The following is a 21096-nucleotide window of genomic DNA, read 5'->3' as shown; positions in this document are numbered from 1 at the left end:
ATTACAATATCGTGCCTCCCTGTACTGCAGCTGTCTTATCTGTGACAGTGTGTTTGATTTGATGGAACTGCATTACAAACTGATTGTTGAGTGGTGCTAAGATGTGTTTGACTCTGTCCCTCCTCAGCCTGTCCAGCAGTTATGAAGCTCAGATGAAGAGTCTGCTGAGAATTGTTCGTATTTTCTGCCATGTGTTTCGCCTGGGGCCTTCATCCCCCAACAATGGCAACGACATGGGCTACAACGGCAACAAGACACCTCGCAGCCAGGTCTTTAAGGTTAGTACAAGCTGTATAGAAAGTATACTGTGATCTGTAAGGGCTGTAAAACCACTGAGTAGTCTGCTGGGATGGAAGTAGTGTATGTTCTGTGTTATTTGCAGTGTGAGATTCAAATGTAAGCAAAAATTAAGTAAATATTGAGGCACAAAATAGAGAAATCTGCACACTGTTTTGCCCCCGATTCTTGTAATAGAGTGCAGAAGTCATGCCACTTCTGGTAAAGCTCATGGGACCTTAGATTGGAAAAAATATGAATGGCAGTGAATGGGGAGAGCAATATTATCTTTTGTTCCCGTTTGAGTCGCGACATGAAATCTAAATATGTTGTTAATGAATGTAAAACATAAATTTTAAGGTCAAGAAAGTCATACTTTGTGGTAAAACTGTTGAGACGAGGATTCCCTCCCCCGTGATGCTGCATATGATCTTACATTATGCTCAAAGAGTGGGACTTTGTTTCATATTTGCCGGGGTAGTAGCGATGCGCCTCTTGCTCCTTGGTGCTATATATACCTTGCTGGTGGATGTATTCTCAAGATGGCGAAACGTTATGGAACTACCCAGAGGACTTACCCGCACAATGTACAAACAAATCCGAAATTCTCCTTTCACAAGAATAAGTCAGATTATTGGTGGAATAGTACACCAATGATGACATATTTATGAATGCAGACATCGATCTTTGCCAGTAAACAACTGAAAATGTTACACAATGTCCCTTTAATACTTAATCTTACTACAGACAAATATATCAGAGGCGACATATGAACAATTGGAAGCAGCCAACATGCTTTTTCTTATTTTGCACAATGAATGAATATTTCAAACACTGAAAAGCATTCTGTATAATGTCTCCATCTCCTGGTGGGCCATCACAATAAGAGTAGACATGCAAAATATGATGTCAATTCCACTACAGAAGAGACTTGATGATCACTAAAATTAGGTGGGGGAAAAAAGTGGATATATCAATATCGGTATCAGTTATCGGTCAAATGAGGTATTATGTATCTGCATTTTGGATATCGACAAAAAATCCAATGTAATGGAAAAGTAATGTAACGGAAATTCCTAGTAACGGAAATGTTATTGCAGAAATACTGAAGAAATTAGTTTATTTAGATACAGTGTCACCATTGCAGAGTTTGTCAACAAGAGAGCACTCACAAATAAGTAAATGTTACTTTTAATTATGCGTGACAGAAGAAGACAATGGACATGTCAACCAGGGTTGGAAATTAGCACCAGCCACCAGTCAAATGCTGGTAAAACATGCATCGAGTGGCGGCTGAATTGGCTTCACTCATCAGCCAAAAAAAAGGTGATATATTGGGTAGCTGGTCTATTGTGTAATCTACCAGTGGCAGTGGCAGGTGGACAAAAAAGTTAATGTCCAACCCTGGTTAAAGACGCTCAATGCATTACACGTTAAATGTGTTAAATGTGATGAACACGTCTATTGTCATTTGTGAGTGCCAACAAATGTATTCGTTTTTTTTGTGATTTATTTTTTGTTTTTTTGTTTGGACAGCACCCATTATAGACCCATTACAGACCATTATAGATCACAATGTGTATTTACAACAACTTCCAGGTAGAAAACCCTTACGTCACATACATAATATCAAACAGCGCTGAGCAAATGCTGCCGCACATGGTGAGTTTTTAGTCACCTCAAGAAAGGCCCACCCAAAAAAAATCAACACCAGTTTAAGTGTACGGTGTATTTAAAATATTTTCACTGCTTTACATCAAAGCCACCAGACTGAAACGGTAATTTTACTTAGCTCAACTGGTCTACCGTGTCCTCAGTTGGTTAGTGTACGGTAAGTTGAATAGATATTAAAATATAGCGTCCTTGTCCACAGCAGCACATTGTTTAGCATCAGTGCTGACAGGTCGGACCACAGTGATTAACTGAGTATCTTTTAAATGTTAGTTATGGCTGAAAATGACAACAGAAAAAGACAAATGTACTGATTGCTGTTTTTTGTGCAATGTCACATTGATTTGGTCTTTACTTATGAGACATTTAAGTTGAGCCTGCCTGTTCTTTTGTTTCACCAGAGAGCACTAACATGTTTATTTTTGGACTGTAGAATGTCCTGCTCACTACATATCTTGGTCACTAATTGACGAACCTCATTTATGTGACAGTTATCGAAAATGTTTGTGTTATGAGTTTGTGTTATTTTGAAAAGAATTTGGAGTTTTCTTTTTTTCTTTTTCTTTTTTAACTTTCAAATATCAAGATTGGCCTCAAAATAACATACTCCAGCTTTTGGAGTTTGTAATGAAACTGTTACTATGTGGTTTAAGTACTGATGTTTAGCTTATTACTTTTGAAGTTGATGAAAGTGGTGAAAGTAAGCCAAAACAATGAGCTAAAAGACTCAAAAAATGCCACTAAGCTGCAGAGTTGGTTATAAGTCATTGTGGGTTTGTCCCCACGAGTGACCCCTTTCATATAACACTGAGTCATGTGAGCCTTTGTTAATATGAAAACATTGATGACTACAGCACTCATGTGTAGGGTTTGAAAATGTCTGACTTTGCCATGTTCTGGTGGTAGTACAAAAACAGCAGAGGGGCAATAGTGAAACTTTGTGTAGTGTATTGCATCTTGTATTGAAAGCTAGTTGGCAACAGTGGCACATGATAATACTGACTCGACTTTGTGTCCTTTCAACTACAACAGCAGCAATAAGAACTGACTCCATTGGTTACAGATGTGTGTGAGACAGATGGAGGTGGAGACGGTACAAAAAGCTGAATGTTCCTGGACAGGTTCTGCTGTCTTTGATGTGAGACATGGATATTTTTTTTATCATTTGCAGTTAATCATAAACCTCTGCATGTCAAATACACTGATGTGTTAAAATCTGGGAAATTTGATCTGTGGAAACCTTCCTACCGTCAAGGTAGTTGGAGCTGGGTATTTAAATTTCATCTTCCACTGAATGAAAGTCTGACAGGTGATTTACTCTGATATTTAATATTCCATTTGAAAATGATCGGTACTTTGGTGGGTTTGGACAGAGTTAGGGTTGGGCAATATTGATAAAATCTGCTTTCATGCTATCAAGGTCCTTCCAATCCTATAAATCTATTACGGTCATAAAGCAGTTCTGCTCAATGATTTGAACTCTGCCTGCAATCACCTGACCCAACAAATTTCTTTTAAAGTAGCAGTGACTTTGGCATGACTCTTTAAGTTTGACAAATGTCATAGCTTATAGTATACATATTTCAGAATTGCTCAACCCTAAATAGTTGTCATTATCTTGGGGTTGGGATTGTGTGATTTTTTTGATTTGCATCAACACTACTCAGACTGACTTCTAACTTCACCCCTTTAACACACAGAAAGGAAGGTTTAGATACTGTAGTGTTTCGGTTTGCTATCTGTGGCACACGTTTGCACGTCCATTTGCTAACTGTAAAGAGCCAAAAATCTTTAATTAAATGGAGAAAAGAAAGCAAACCAGAACAAAATCACCATAAAAAAAGTTCACAGTTGATGTGGAAGATTTTATTTATTTCATTTATGCTTTATTTAGCCAGGAAAGTCACATTGAGATATATATGATTTGTTCTTCCAGGGAGTCAAGACATTTAATGACATTTAATGATTCCATAGTTAACCTTTTATAAAAATTGTTGTTGTAAGACTTAAACAGGATTCTGTACCGACACTAACTTAGAAACAAAACCTTCTCATCATGCAGCACATTTGTTTAAAGGGTATTTTCATCCAAATAACAAAAATCTTTTAGATTTCACCCTCCACCCAAATACAGTAAAGATGAAGAGTATTCATAGGGATTTATTCTCCAATAGCAAGTAGTTACAACAAACTCAGGACCACAGAATGTGGATTATGCAGAGAAACAAGGTCACTGTGTCTGAAACGAGATTTTGCCGTTTACTTTTTTGTGCCTCCATGCTGGCGATAGCTACGGCCGCAGGTATTATGTTTTCGTGTTGTCTGTCCATCCGTGTTTATTCTCGTCAACGCAATATAAGAACAGAATTTCTTGAGATTTGGCACAAACGTTCACTTAGACTTAACTATGAACTGATTTTGGCTTTCAAATGTCAAAGTCACTGTTACCATGTCTGTATTATTCTCATGAACTCAATATCTCAAGAACACCTCGAGGGAATTTCTTCAAATTTGGCACAAATGTCTGCTTGGGCTCTGCTATAAACGGATTAGATTTTGGTGGTCAATGGTCAAGGTCACTGTGACCTTGCGTCCAGCGCATTCTCATATCATGTGATATCTCAAGAACACCACAAGGAAATTTCTTCAAACTTGGCACAGAAGTCCACTTAGACTCAACAACAAACTGATTAGATTTTGGTAGTAAAAGGCCAAGGTCATCGTGATCTTGTCGGTCTTATTCAAGTTAACATAATATTTAAAGAATATCTTGAGGGAATTTCTTTAAATTTAGCACAAATGTCCATTAGAACTCAAGGATAAACTTATTACATTTTGGTGGTCAAAGGTGAAGGTCACTGTTAGCCCAAAAACATGTTTTGGCCATAACTCAAAAATGCACAGGATAATTATGTCAAAATTTCATAAAAATGTCTTTAATGATAAAGGTTTTTTTGGGCCATTATTCAGCGTCATAACTGATGGACAGAAGGGGAGACATTTGGTTAGATACTGAATCTGGGGTGTCCACCTTGAAACTGTGCTGATTGTACAGATCTTCTGTGCTGCTGGGTTGAAAATGTGTGTGTGAAACATTCATGTTGTCGAGTGTGTAACTTTTTTGCAATAACTTCCACATTTAAAGCACTGTCATGGCTACATGAGTGTGGACAGACATGGATGTAAACTGTAACTGTAGGCATACAACTGCGAGGCGGTAATTCTATTATCTTTTTTATTTTTTTTTAACTGTCAATTTTCCCTCTTATGAGCTCTTCAGACAGAATACCATTCACCTCAATTGAAGGCAAATAATCAGAGACAATTAGAGACAAATATCTAAAAACGTGGTCAAAGAAAACACAGCTATCTCGGGCGAGTTCACAAAAGGGTTGCGCAGCTTTTGTGGCTGTCTCAACCTGCACAAATAGGACGAAAAGAAGCCATGTAATTCTCAAAGCACCTGCAAAGGGTCAAATGCAACCCAAACTGCACTGCCAAGCAAATAGCGTCTTGGTGCTCCTGTGCTATGTATTTAAATTAAATTAATTTAATTTAATTAATTTAATTAAATTTAAATTACATGTATTTAAATTAGGTAATTTTGTGCAAAATTGGCCCCTTTCTACGCAAATTAGCATTATTGCAAAAAACAGTCCAATTCATAAAGAGCAGCACTAATAGCCACATGCAGTTACAATGTAATTATTAGCATCTTCAGAGGGTTGGTGGTAACTGAAGGGCACTGACAGACTTGGATATTAAGCCCAAATATAGTTTCTGCCTGTCAGGTATAAATTCCTTGCCTGAAGTGAACTGGTCAGGTCCTGTCACTTCAGTTTGAAAATTTCAGTTTTCTTTTTTTCTCTGCCATTGTTCTACCTACAAAATTTATACTTTGGCATATGGATGATTGTATCCAGTGACAACACTTTATTTGTGTGTTTGTGCTGTAATGTCATTAGCGCAATGTCTTTTGTGAATCAAACCTTGGCAGCGCAAACAGTTCCAAGTGATGTGCAATTCATAGTGCTGTCAGCAGCCACCATCCACTCTGTGAATTCACACCTCTGTTGCTACTGTAGATGGCACAAGAGGTAAGAAAGAAAATATGTATTTTTTTGCGATTTGGATGACCTGACAATAAAAAGCAAACTTCTCTGCTGGTGCAACTGACAGGGTCCTCAGATCTTTGAAATCCTGATCCTGATTTCAGCGACCTTTAGTGTAGTCAGAACGTTCTTTGCTTGTAGTCAGTTGGACAAAGGGCATTCTCTAGAACTTTTTCCTCTTTGAAATTTGTCTTCACTCAATCCCAGATTCTGTGGAAAAGGTGAAGGCTAAAGTTACTCTTCATATATCTTCATTGATCACTCTCTTTGTTTTCTCTTTGATCCTGTGTACCTCTCACCTATTGTCTGTCTCTTTTAGCCTTTGGAGCTGCTGTGGCACTCCCTGGATGAGTGGCTGGTGCTTATCTCCACAGAGCTGGACAGGAACAGGAAGAACCCGTCTTCCTCCTCATCCAGCAGCGAGATAGCCTCTCTGCTTCTGAAACAGCGAGAGGTCGACCACTCCGGGTCCACACCCAAACTCCCCTCCTTACTGGACCCTCAGACTGTCATGGAAACAGAGGTCTATGCTGACGGCGAGGATGTCATCTCCATGACGGCCAATCGGCTCAGCGCTGTGATCCAGGCCTTCTATATGTGCTGCTCCTGTCAGATGCCACAAGGGTCTGTGTTCAGACTTCACTTGTCAGCTGTCATATGTAGTCAGTACACAGGAAAAAGTTAAATTTTGGTTCTGTACATCTGGAGTCTGTTAAGATCACAGCTGTGCTACTGCTACTACTGTACAGCCACTACTACTCTTGGTACTACCACTGCCACTACTGCTATACTACTACTGACACTAATACTATAGCCACTACTACTACAGCAACTGTACTACTGCTACTACAGCCACTACTAATACTACTCTTGGTACTACCACTGCCACTACTGCTGTACTACTACTGACACTAGTACTATAGCCACTACTTATACTACTCTTGGTACAGCCACTACTGCTATGCTACTTCTGATACTTTTACCACAGCCACCACTTCTATTACTGGTACTACTGCCAGTATACGGCCAGTACTAGTATAAAGCAGGGCTCAAAGTACCACATGCATATGTACACACAGAATTTGAGCTGTGCACATAATTCTCAGCTCTACATGCACTGGTACACATAATTTGGTACAGGTGTCAACTCACACATTGACCACAAGACTCACGCAATTATGTTCCGCCTCGTTAGTTCACCGCATGGACCGTTTAACCTGGCAACAACTGCAGCCGGCTCAAACGTGATTGGTCAATATCACGCGGACTACAAACACCCTAGCACCGGAAACCAGGGCTCTTCCGCTTTTCTTCCGGCGGCAAGATCTCCGGGGTTTGCCTACAGACTCTACATTCACTGAATATAGAGACTACAAACTGCATAAAAAGCTTCTGTAAACATTGGAAGATGGTAATTGAAGCGTAGAGGTAAATAATCAGTCAGTTAATATCTATTTATTTAATAACATGGAAAAAAGTGTACACCAAGAAGACCCAATATGAATAATTTAAAAAGGTCTCCATTTAAGGTTTGCTGAGAAGCTGCTTAAAATGCAACTATGACCATATAAAGTTTGAAGTAGTTTCACTGAACTTAACTAGCCTGGAAATCCAGACCCAAATCTAGAAAGATTTAGGGTCTGGCTATGAGTAATGTAAATGGCCCAACTCGAGGGGCGGCACCAAGCATGCATTTGAAAATATCACTGCACACAATTGGATAACACCACGACCAATCAGAACAATACACGGGGTGACGTATCCAGAGCACTACCAGTGGAGCTAACTGGTAGATTAGACTCTTGCCGTATCCGGTCGGCAAAACAGCAAAAACGTCCTTCTTGCAAAGGAAAGATTTGTGCGCCCTCTTCTGTTCCTCTTTTAGAGAAAAAGCCAAGTCTAACTCGTTCATTGTAGCGGCCAAAGCCGTTTCAAACAACTGGTGTTCATCCATAGCCATCTTTCAGTGTTTACTGACTGATTCCGGACTTCGTCATCGCAGCGCTGTCGTCATCTGTTTAGCTCACCTCTGGCCCGCCTGTATCAGATACACCGATGTGATTGGTGCAGCTCGGCTACGAGGGCATGGGTAATGAGCATCTTTACTGATTGCCAGAGTGACTCGCTGAGCAAATTCAAATTGTGCTCTTGCGAGAACTCTGGATTTGGAACTTCACTGTAATTTTGGTCAAATCCAACCATGGTGGAAATGTGGATAAAGGAGAACAAATAAACCACATGGTGCAATAACAAGATTTTCTGGTCCAAGTAAGAATATTTTGGTGCCTGTAACTTTAAAAGTCAAATGCACTCATGCATGTACACAGAAGAAAAGTATTTCTAGCTCTGAAGCCTGCTTTAATACCCACTGCAACATAGATCCAATGTGATGTGATGTCAGTGATCTGCTCACTCTTTTCTTTATGCTGCTGCTGTTTGTAGTGTCTCATAAGCTTCATATCCACCCTGCATCCATCTGTAGACTCAGAGTCCACAGTAACACATTGTCTACAAAGGCTGTGTAGTGAAATTAATGCAAAAGCAGCAGCTTCCGTCTTACGTCAGCGACACACCACGTGTCACCACAGCCATTGACAGAACTCACAAACACATCCACTGTTGTTAAAAAAAATAAATAAAAAAACATTTCAAGCTTAAAAAGACCAACCACATTGCTGTTATGTGCTAAAGTGTGAGTGAAGCTGTTACACAGCAGGTGTAAACAGCTGTATTGACAAACATACAAGCGTATCTGTTCTGTCAAATGCATGCAAGGCAGACGAATGAGTAACACAGCTGAAATGTGTCCTCTGTAGACAGCTCAAGTTCCCCTGCTGAGAGGTGTCACTCCTCAGTCTCTGCTGTGCTGAGCCTGATGTCTTCTTAGTGACAAGGAGAGATGTACTATATGCCTCAAGTGCATTTATCTCTATTGATAGTCTGCATTCAAATGGAAAACTAATGCTTATTCTGCTAGCACACTGATGGATTGCTACTACTACTACCAACACTTCTACCTTTTTTGATTCCTGATAAAGCTGTATATATATATATATATATACAGTACAGGCCAAAAGTTTGGACACACCTTCTCATTCAATGCGTTTTCTTTATTTTCATGACTATTTACATTGTAGATTCTCACTGAAGGCATCAAAACTATGAATGAACACATGTGGAGTTATGTACTTAACAAAAAAAGGTGAAATAACTGAAAACATGTTTTATATTCTAGTTTCTTCAAAATAGCCACCCTTTGCTCTGATTACTGCTTTGCACACTCTTGGCATTCTCTCCATGAGCTTCAAGAGGTAGTCACCTGAAATGGTTTTCCAACAGTCTTGAAGGAGTTCCCAGAGGTGTTTAGCACTTGTTGGCCCCTTTGTCTTCACTCTGCGGTCCAGCTCACCCCAAACCATCTCGATTGGGTTCAGGTCCGGTGACTGTGGAGGCCAGGTCATCTGCCACAGCACTCCATCACTCTCCTTCTTGGTCAAATAGCCCTTACACAGCCTGGAGGTGTGTTTGGGGTCATTGTCCTGTTGAAAAATAAATGATCGTCCAACTAAAGGCAAACTGGATGGGATGGCATGTCGCTGCAGGATGCTGTGGTAGCCATGCTGGTTCAGTGTGCCTTCAATTTTGAATAAATCCCCAACAGTGTCACCAGCAAAACACCCCCACACCATCACACCTCCTCCTCCATGCTTCACAGTGGGAACCAGGCATGTGGAATCCATCCGTTCACCTTTTCTGCGTCTCACAAAGACACGGCGGTTGGAACCAAAGATCTCAAATTTGGACTCATCAGACCAAAGCACAGATTTCCACTGGTCTAATGTCCATTCCTTGTGTTTCTTGGCCCAAACAAATCTCTTCTGCTTGTTGCCTCTCCTTAGCAGTGGTTTCCTAGCAGCTATTTGACCATGAAGGCCTGATTGGCGCAGTCTCCTCTTAACAGTTGTTCTAGAGATGGGTCTGCTGCTAGAACTCTGTGTGGCATTCATCTGGTCTCTGATCTGAGCTGCTGTTAACTTGCCATTTCTGAGGCTGGTGACTCGGATGAACTTATCCTCAGAAGCAGAGGTGACTCTTGGTCTTCCTTTCCTGGGTCGGTCCTCATGTGTGCCAGTTTCGTTGTAGCGCTTGATGGTTTTTGCGACTCCACTTGGGGACACATTTAAAGTTTTTGCAATTTTCCGGACTGACTGACCTTCATTTCTTAAAGTAATGATGGCCACTGGTTTTTCTTGAGTTAGCTGATTGGTTCTTGCCATAATATGAATTTTAACAGTTGTCCAATAGGGCTGTCGGCTGTGTATTAACCTGACTTCTGCACAACACAACTGATGGTCCCAACCCCATTGATAAAGCAAGAAATTCCACTAATTAACCCTGATAAGGCACACCTGTGAAGTGGAAACCATTTCAGGTGACTACCTCTTGAAGCTCATGGAGAGAATGCCAAGAGTGTGCAAAGCAGTAATCAGAGCAAAGGGTGGCTATTTTGAAGAAACTAGAATATAAAACATGTTTTCAGTTATTTCACCTTTTTTTGTTAAGTACATAACTCCACATGTGTTCATTCATAGTTTTGATGCCTTCAGTGAGAATCTACAATGTAAATAGTCATGAAAATAAAGAAAACGCATTGAATGAGAAGGTGTGTCCAAACTTTTGGCCTGTACTTTATGTATGCATACTCAGTGCACTACTCAGTTTTCAAGAACTTGAAATAGCTCCCACTGAGATCTGCACTGCTTTGTCTGCCTCCTGTTTGCACTTACATTTCACTCTCTTTGTTTAAACTTTTCTCTGGGTCCATAATTATACACAATTCAGTCATTAACGATTCTTACTTAACAGTCAGTAGAGGCCTGTTATTGACCTGCCTGCTGAGCTGAGCTCTCTCTGTTTCTGTTGATGTTGCTCTCATCTTCTTTACTCTGCTCTTTATCACAAAGTGATGTCTTCTGTTATGATCCAATATAATTGTCAGTGTAGGAAAATTTGCCATTTCAGATAAAACTGAATGATCTGATTGTAAAACAGATGCTGGTACTGAGATGGTAATGCTGTCTCTTTTTCTCTCTCACTTCATCTTCCTCACTCTTCACCTCCCTCTCCCCTCACCCAGAATGACGTCTCCTCGCTTTATCGAGTTTGTCTGCAAGCACGATGAGGTGCTCAAGTGTTTTGTAACCAGGTGAGTCAATGTGGCCCTCTGCCATACTTCAGCCTCCCCGCACAGCACCCAGAGCCTGAGGATTGATCTAGCAGCTTCTTTCCTCCTAATTTATTTCCGCTCTTATCTCTCTGTACTCTTAGTCCCTCGTCATGTTTCTTGCTCTGTTCATCCCTCTGCTTCTTTTTTTTTTTCAGGAATCCAAAGATCATCTTTAACCATTTCCATTTCCTCCTGGAGTGTCCAGAGTTGATGTCACGCTTCATGCATATCATTAAGGGCCAGGTAAGGATTCATTTACTAAAGGGTTTTAGAGCCTTTACATGGCAGCACAAGTTTGTAAGCTAAATTCAGTCCACCGGAAAACATGGTCTGTTCTTCTTCGAGCAAGAGATAACAGTTGTTTTTCATCAGAAAGTGCACACTTGAAGTATGTAACCCACAACATCCATAAACCTTTTCTTATCTGTATGTTGATTTGAATGTTGTCGCCTCATATTTACTACAGTTACACACTGAAACATTGCAATATAGTAGATCTAGTGTACATATAAAGGTAGTAGCAAAAATACTTTCATAATCTTAATATTGAAATTCAGTCATCTACCTAAAGGGAAATTTTACAACCTGGACCTTGTTTTACCATGTTTTTGTTTCAAAGGTCAAGAGCTAAGTTCACTGTGACCTCATCTGTCTCATAGTAAATGCGATACCTCAAGAACATCTTAAATGAATTCTTTCAAATTTGGCACAAACACACAATGACGACTCAGAGATGAACAAATTAGATTTTTGTGGTCAAAGGTCAAGGTCACTGTGACCTTGTTTGTCTCATTCTTGTGAACGCGATATCTCAAGACCACCCTGAGGAAATTTCTTAAAATTTGGCACAAGCATTCATTTTGACTCAACAGTGAACTAATTTGATTTTTGTGGTCAAGGGTCAAGGTCACTGGGACCTTCCATACATCTCATTTTTGTGAATTTGATATCTCAAGAACGCCTTGAGAGATTTTCTTCAAATTTGGCACAAATAGCCACTTAGACTCAAAAATGAACTGATTACAATTTGGCGTTCGAAGGTCAAAGGTTGATGTGACCTCACAAAACATGTTTTTGGCCATATCTCAAGAATTCATATGCTAGTTATGTCAACATTCTCACACAAATTTTGAAAAAGGATAAAATGATGACATTTTATATTCAAATGGTCAAAGGTTGAAGTCACTGTGACATAATTTTCTGCAGTTTTCTTTGTCTTTATTTAATGTCATATCTCAGGAACAGAAGGGGAGACATTTGGTCAGATACAGAATTGGTGACACTGATCTTGGCTGTCCACCTTGAAACTGTGCTCATTGTATAGATCTTCTGTGCTGCCTGGGGGAAGATGTGTATTTCTAGTTATTAAAGGTCCTCACAGAGAATGTACACAGGTGGTCAAGCTGATCAGGACCTTGTAAAATCAGCCATCATTTATTAGCTCCCAAACTGAGTGAAATACATTAAATTTCCCCCATAGGCCTGGGCAGCTTGATTTGTCTCTCTTGTATGCAAACTACACTGTGGCTCAAAAGTATGTATCTTATTCTTAATTCTTTCCTTTGATAAGTCAGAGTCCCTCTGTGTCTGTATGTGACTGTCTTCAGGGACTTTATGGAAAGTGACTTTGAAAGTCCCCTGTATTCACTTCAGGATCATTTAACAGTGTTACAACCATGGCGATAACACTTGTCTTAAGTTCCATTTATATGGCTTCATAAATTTTAAGTGCTGCTCCGAGTTGTGTGCTGTTCCCTCACTCTTCAGTATTCATATTTGAGCTGCAGCGTTCGAGCCTCGTTACCCATGGATTATGGCTCGCCTGGGAGTAGGCCCTTGTTTTAATTACAGACTTTAACCTGGTGAATTTGATTTCATCTCCTGATTCCTTTCTCAGTACGCCCTGCAGCCCCGGGGGGAAAAGCCTTTCTCTCTCTTCCTCGCTCATCCTTCACTCTACCTCCAACGCTTAGAGAACAAAGGCATATATTATGCAAATAGACCCCAGCTTCATCTCTGTATTACAGACGAGTATTTCAGCACTGAAGGCTTTCCGAGTCGTTGGCTGAGACTGAAAAATCCACAGTCTGAGAGTTGAAAGCACATAGAAGTGGTAATTAGTTTAGGAAAGTGCTGTGCAGTGTGGGATGAAGTCTTGTTTTCCCTCTCAGCCCTTCAAGGATCGCTGTGAGTGGTTCTATGAGCATCTGCTGGCCGGCCAGCCAGACTCAGACATGGTTCATCGTCCGGTCAACGAGAACGACATCCTGCTCATCCACAGAGGTAGAAAATGTCCTCTTTATATATGAACAGTGTCAGTGTGTGGTGGGGAGAAGATCACAACCAAATCCATTCACAGATGTAATTTACACTCCAGTGTAATGTTCCCTGGCTTACTGGCAAATGCATACAGAATGAGTACAGGTGGATATGTGCCAGTTGTTGCTACAGTAGAGTGCAGTACAACATTTAGTGTCATTTCAAGACCACATTAATGTCAAACAAACACCGGAAAAACCTCCCTGAAATAAGTCTTATTAGTTGCACCCTGCAGGTTGAGGCATGTTTTATTTTAGGCACTGCATGATAAACATGATTGGAGCTCAGTTAGTGTAGTAGTGTTTCTGCAGTCACAGGTGAGATGATAAAAAGCCATCAAGAAGGGCAGTTTAAATATATAAAGCCATGAATTAATTATACTGTGAGACATCTTTTAGTACATTGTGACTGCTGCAGCCTTTGTGCAAAGTTATCTATCAGGAATGAACACTTGTATGCTGGCTAACAACAGTGCACTGCTGGCACATCTGCTCTACCAACACAGAGGTCTAATGGAAATGAATGAGGGGGCTGCATTTTTTTTGCACTGCTAATGTTGATTTACACAAGGCCTTAGAGTTTGAATCCTTCAGAACTCAGTCCTAGTTTACTTTGATTGTAACTTAGACACTATATGCAGGAAATGACAAAAGGAACCTTAATTATAAACATTCAATGTTCAAGAAAGAGTGTCACATTTTTTCAGAAAAATGTAAACTTTAAAGGAGCTGTTTGCGACATTCAGAGCATTTCTATGATTAGTCTGATGAGTCTGGAGCGGGTTTTTTCTACACACGGTTCTCATCATGGAATAGTTGACCTGACAGCTATCAGCTAACTGTGCTAACTCAGTTCAGTTAACAGCATTAACAACAGAGACAGTGCTGACTGAGCTAATGTTGTTACCAAGGTGGGACCAGAGGGTGGGCATGACGTTTCCTTGACAACACAGTCACTGAATGCAGTAGAAAACAGTGACGATGAGTTGGCCATTGGGATACATGCATGCATGTGTGGCCAGACTGACTTACCACAACAAAACACATTTCAGCATTTGGCCGTCGTTGTCTTGGGTTTATTGAGCCAGAAGTGACCATATGTGGACAAGAGGGTGGCATTAATGCTAGCTGTTAGCTTGGTTAGGACAGTTCAATTGCAGCTATGGTTAGCTGTGATAATGCTATCGCATCTGTACTTTGTGAATTGGAGGTTAACTAACCCCCCCCCCCGTATCTTAATGTGGTCATGCAATTAATTGTGCATAACTTTAAGCCTTCAAAAGAAAAACCTGTGAGTTACATAAAAATTTTCCCATGCTGTTGACAGGCACAGGGAAAATTAGCTTTAAAGACAAAAACTGATTGGGATTGACTCACTTTTGGAGCCAGCCTCATGTGGCCATGAGAGGAACTACAGTTTTTGGTACTTTGCATTGGCTTCATTTTTCAGCTTCGAAATTTGCTGCTTAGGTTTACAACACAGAGAGAACGTGACTACATTTTCTGCTCAGGATGGTATTACTACACTATGTCTTTACATGGCAAACAGTGGATTGCTGTTATATTAATGCCCTGACTGTCGCAGACAGAACATTGAGGATCTAGTCTGTTTGCCGTTCCCACAAATGATTTCCAACATTGTCCACTATGGTGGCTAAGAGTGGTAGGATTCAGCTACAAAATTATGGATGCTGCTTGGTGCAAGATGTTGTGATAAGGTAATGATAAAAAAGAAAGTTTTGCAGGTTGTGAATTCCAATAAACAAGACATAGTCATCTTTTAAATTGAGTTTGTCCTGTCAGTAAAATGGAGAATAGAAAGCATGTGGCTCCAGCTCTGACCACCATATTGCCATTTGTTCCCCACATCTTTTTCTCCCTAATGTTTTGTTCTGCAGTTTACTATTTCTACTTTTTAATCTCACTAACAGATTCCATATTCAGGAGTAGCTGTGAGATGGTTTCCAAGTCCACCAATGAGAAACTCAAACAGGGTATTGCTGTTCGCTTCCATGGCGAGGAAGGCATGGTGGGTTTCAAAAATCATGACACTGCACAAGTGTTCAGTAATAAAACTCCTTCTGTTGGCCTGTTTCAGTTGATGGATCAGCTGCCCCATGTCTCAGTGAATCCACAGCAACGTGTTGTGTTGTTTCTCTGTGTGTTTCAGGGCCAGGGTGTGGTTCGGGAGTGGTTTGACATCCTGTCCAATGAGATCATCAACCCAGACTATGCTCTGTTCACCCAGTCAGCTGATGGTACAAGACATATTTCCTTACTGTGATAACATTGAGTGTGACAAGCAGAGCTGTATCATGTAAAATGAAGGGTGTGTGCGTGTGTGTGTGTGTGTGTGTGTGTGTGTGTGTGTGTGTGTGTGTGTGTGTGTGTGTGTGTGTGTCTCACCTACAGGTACCACTTTTCAGCCCAACAGTAACTCATCTGTGAACCCAGACCACCTAAACTATTTCCGGTTCGCAGGTCAGATCCTGGGTCTGGCTCTGTACCACCGACAGCTGGTCAACATCTACTTCACCCGCTCTTTCTACAAACACATCCTGGGTATGTGTTGACACGAAACAGACTAGTGCATTAGTAAATATGGACATTAATCATTCAGACACTGCTGGAATCAGCATGACTTCAGGCCCTGACACACCAAGCTGACGGTCAGCCATTGGTCAGAGTTGAGCCATTGGTGTGTTTGCCGCCCTCCTGTGGTGTGTCCCACACCATTGGCCCTTGTTGGTGCTAATTGGCCTTTTTTCCCGCTGATTCATTTATGATTTCAGTTATATAAAAAAGACACTTCTTCAACTTAAGATCCTGCCTCAAAATCACAAAGAACTATATCAATAGTAATCTCGGTGCTTGTTATCTGTATTTGGGTTAGGGATGTTAGTTTTGGTTAATTTTGCTTTCAGATGCCCATTAACTGGCATCTAATTGCTTAGTTATTACCAAAAAAAAAAAAAAAAAATCAAAATGACATGTAATGTAAGAGGCCTAATTTCTTTTATGCCGACACTTTATGACTCAGTGAACTTTAGCTCAGCATTTGATGGTGCTATCCATGGTGGTGAAATTTTAAGGATTTTCATGTAAATGTCTTCCCTTCCCTTTTATTTACTGTTTGCTTTGCTGACAGACAGCTGGCTGACTGTGTTAACATGTGAAAGACATAGTGCCCATGCGCCCCACTGAGGCTGAGTCCTCTGCAGTGGCCCAGGTTCGATTCCGACCTGCAGTCCTTTGCTGCGTGTCATCCCCCCTTTCTCTCCCACATTTCCTGTCAATCTACAGCTGCCCTATCAATAAATGCAGGAACTGCCCGAAGAATAATATTTAAAAAAACAAACACAGCGCTCTCTGCCCACCCTCTGATCTCCACTGGTTAGCTAACTGCACTGTGCGCCACCTGGGTCAGGCAAAAGCTAGCTCAGCGTTTACAGCTGGTAATACTCTCCTGACACATGTCGATGGGACGCCGTTGATGTGGAAATATGGTGGCCACTCTCTGTTAATATATGTTAGCACTACTAGCTGTAACTGTGTTAGCAGAGCTAACAGTGATAACATAGTTAACAATGCTAAAGGGAATGTTTTGCTCAAAATACACCCTTTTTTTCTCACTGAGGCAACCGGAGGGGAGGTTGGAGGTGAGCTCAGTGTTTCCACAACAATGGCATCCTGTCACCATGGGTCGGCTTGGGAACTGAAAGACCCTGGTGGTGTGCAGCGTGGCCAAGGCTAGCTAATCAGTTTAGCATGAATTCCTTTTTAACTTGGTTCTTAATATGGTACAGCATAGTGCTAAGACTACTACTGAAATAGAAGTTTGCAAAATTAACCTATAGATCAACATGCATAACTGGTCATATATTTTCAGCAGTTAACAGACTAACAGTTAACCATTGACATCCCTAACATGGGTACAGTGCGAACAGGAACTCTTAGTAGCTCATTCAGTATGATGTTCACTGACTTCACAGCAACATTATATTTCAAGATTACATCACTGAGAGCTTTTTGAATCTCATAATCAATCACATTAATCAAAGTGGAAATAGAAGAGCAAATATTTTGAACATTACAAAGGCTCTGAATGTTGTTATGGTTGCTATAGCCCTGGAACTCTCTCCTCTGTCCAGTCATAGACAGATATTTTCCCTGTTGAAAACCTGATGAATTGGAGACAATAAACTCATCATTTCATGTCTTTTAGAACTTTTTTTTTCTCTTTTAACGCCAAACTCTTCTTCAGCTGTCCTTCACTTATGTTAAATGGACTGCACTTGTATAGCACTTTTCTAGTCTTCTGACTACTTAAAGTGCTTTTACACTGCATGTCACATTCACCCACTCACAAACACATTCATTCACTGGTGACCAAGGCTACCATACTCGGTAAGCATTCACATGCAACCAAACACCAATGGAACAGCCTCGAAGAGAAATTTGGGGTTCAGTATCTTGTTTAAGGTTACTTGTGCCAGATACTTGAAGAGATACCGAACATGCCGATGGGAGAAGCCAGGGATTGAACTGCCGATCTGCTGATTAGTGGATGACCCGCTTTACCCCCGAACCACAGCCGCACCCTGGTGGCCAATGGGTATACAGAATGCACCGGTTCATGTGTCTATTGTCCAAATAAAGGCAAAAAAATAGTCAGAAAAGCTTTTATAAGAAACATTTATAGAACCACTGGCATAACAATCTGTCATTTCTAAGAAGCCTAACTTGAAAGTAATAATATATTGTTCAACAATTTGGTAGCAAAAACATGAGGTGACGTCAAGAGAAAACGTAGCAAAAACAGTTTGAGGGTAAAAGCATTCAGTGTTGGGAAAGATTGATCATTTTTATTAGTTTTATATATTTGTAGACTAGATGATTCCACTGATGTTTTGATCATATTCTTCATAAGTATGTTACTCAGCATAACACTAATAGCATTACTATAATGTTTGTTTGTTAGACTGTGTTAGTTACTAAGTTTGTATTGTTGTCTGTATGTGTGTTTTCCAGGTATCCCAGTGAACTACCAGGACGTGTCGTCCATTGATCCAGAGTATGCAAAGAACCTGCAGTGGATCCTGGACAATGACATCAGTGATCTGGGTCTGGAGCTCACCTTCTCTGTAGAGACGGACGTGTTTGGGGCCATGGAGGAAGTGCCGCTGAAACCTGGAGGGACCAGCATCCTGGTCACCCAGGACAACAAGGTCAGCCCCCACAAACACAGTCATGCAGTATCAACAGAACGCAGCAACTTGTACGTTTACTGAAAGGTCAAGGTTGAGTGGCAGGTATTGATGCCTTGACATATTTTCTAATATTTTTATAAAGTTTACTGGAAAACAACTTCATATTGACAGTAATTATAGGTAAAGAAAGAAAACCCCATCAGAAAAGTGTTTCTCATGTTGGGGTTAAGGTCCCCGTAAGGGGTTGTGAGGTGATTATTGGGGAGGGAATCAATAAAAACAAAATCATGTGAATGCTTCAGGTATTTGCTTTTTTCTTTTGATTGCATTGTTGATGAAAAAAAATCAGGGAGACATTGCTTCTTGTGAAATGGTCACAAAAAAACAAAGGTCAGCAAAAAAAACCAAAACAAAACAATAGAGCATAGTATCGTGATATTTTGCATGGCAATATTGTATCGATACACAGACGCCAGGATTGATCTTTTATAATATACATTATTAATTTTTGCAAACACACGTTTTGATACAGCATTTGGTGCTAGAATAATGAAATCATTTGCTTTTTCAGTCCACTAGATGGTACTTTTTTTTTTTTTCTCTTCCTGGTGAGGTCAGCAGTAGGGCTGTCAACGAATATTCTAAATTCGAATTTAAATTTGAATTTGAAAAAAAAAAAAATGGACCTTCGAATGTGAAAATTGATATTCGATTGTGGAGAAGAAGAAAAAACACCACCGCAGCTGTCCTATTTGCGAGTGGGCGTTGGCATCAGACGCGCATTTCTCCAGCCTGGTCGACAAGCGGTTCTGCTCCCAGCTGTTGTCTCCGTCACCTGGCTTGACACATTCGGTCGCGGCTCGCGCAGAAAATAGACCAGACGCCGAAACGATTGCTGCAGGGCGTGAGCCGGTCACGGTCCGGTCATGGTCCGGTGCTCCGAGGCTATTCGCAGCGCTTCCGCAGGCGGTGTGGCCACGGGTCAGAGAGGGGGGGGCGAGTGAGAGGTCCGCGGTTGTTTATAACGTAATGTTATAGATAATTGTTTTATGTGTTTTAATGTGTAGGTATGTAAATGTTTTCAAAGACATTTATGTGGAAATAAAAATACCTACAAGTAGTTACGTTTCCTTGTATTAATACATATACAAGTATGTTTCCTTGTATTAGTTTGCCCTCTTGTGGACATAATGTGGAAAAAAAAAAATTCGAATGGTTAGAATTTTTAGAAGGAATATTCAAACGTCATTTTTGAGCAATTTTGACAGCCCGAGTCAGCAGAGGTCTCAGTCAGCGGCATTTAGCAGGAAGTTCATCAAAACAAAGATGGAGGCACTGGAGAGAGAAATTAGAAATGCACCATTGGCATTTAAATCTGGACTTATTTTGGATTTTTTAACACAAAAGGAAAGAGGGACTTGGATATGACACAAGGGATTTGCAAGCAGTGTCATATGAGGATAAAATACTCTGGGGATACTACGAACACGAGGGCTCACCTTGTACTCCGCTATCCAGAGATAGTGTTAGCTGCTGACAGCCAAGCTGACACTAAGCCTGCTCTGCCGAAAAAATCAACCAACACTAGACACGCATAGCTTGACAAAACTACCATCTAACTTTGAGAGAGCTAAGAAAATAACACAGTCCATCACCTACTTAATGTGCAAAGATCTGCGTCCATACAGTGTTGTTGAAAACAAATGCTTTTGTTACATGCTAAAAACACTGGAACACAGGTACTTGACGTCCCGATGTGTTTTCACCGACACAGCCGTACCCAAGCTCTATAGAGAAGTGAAGCATAAAGTTGAGGAATTTTTGAGTACAGGAGGAAAGGTGGCATTAACTTTTGATGCCTGGACTTGAATGTTTCATATGTGACTATAACAGCTGTCTCACGTTCTCCAAACTAGAGCAGAACACAAAAGTCACAGCGGAGCAAACTTTTCATGCTTATAATTGGTTGTATGGTAATATGGTAAAATGGTGTTGGTCAGTCTGTTTGCTTTGCATCACATTTTGCTGCAATAAAAATGATTTAAGTCAGATGCTTTTCAAAAAACTAAATAGAAAATAAAAAGTTTGTTAATGTTAGTTGTAAGAAAATGTTTTTTTTTTGTGGCCCGGATACAATTGCCTGTGCATGCCATTTCTTTTACATTTTCTATTCTAGCCCACGGTTTGTACAAACTAAGATGGTACGTTACATTTCTCCACTGGTTGCCTGGCAATTTCTGTAAAACCAGAAGTTGACTTGTTTTAATCAAAAATCTTTCAGA

General features: G+C 40.5%; 1 protein-coding gene across 2 annotated transcripts in view; it reads left to right on the top strand.

Annotated features, from left to right (window-relative positions):
* hace1 (HECT domain and ankyrin repeat containing E3 ubiquitin protein ligase 1) overlaps positions 1-21096 on the top strand; it is a 52536-nt gene that overhangs the window by 19642 nt on the left and 11798 nt on the right. The window contains exons 11-20 of one of the 2 annotated variants that reach the window (XM_033640136.2): positions 128-278; positions 3011-3085; positions 6379-6683; positions 11197-11265; positions 11442-11529; positions 13458-13569; positions 15536-15633; positions 15775-15862; positions 16017-16166; positions 18636-18832. In XM_033640136.2, the coding sequence (XP_033496027.1) occupies positions 128-278; positions 3011-3085; positions 6379-6683; positions 11197-11265; positions 11442-11529; positions 13458-13569; positions 15536-15633; positions 15775-15862; positions 16017-16166; positions 18636-18832 (1333 nt within the window). The remainder of the gene's footprint in view (positions 1-127; positions 279-3010; positions 3086-6378; positions 6684-11196; positions 11266-11441; positions 11530-13457; positions 13570-15535; positions 15634-15774; positions 15863-16016; positions 16167-18635; positions 18833-21096) is intronic. The other variant, XM_033640137.2, reaches the window with a different exon arrangement.

The sequence above is a fragment of the Epinephelus lanceolatus genome, chromosome 10 (genome assembly GCF_041903045.1).
Source record: "Epinephelus lanceolatus isolate andai-2023 chromosome 10, ASM4190304v1, whole genome shotgun sequence".
In the NCBI taxonomy this organism is placed as follows: domain Eukaryota; kingdom Metazoa; phylum Chordata; class Actinopteri; order Perciformes; family Serranidae; genus Epinephelus; species Epinephelus lanceolatus.
The sequence above is the reverse complement of the archived record's forward strand: the minus strand, read 5'-3'. Positions and strand labels throughout refer to the sequence as shown.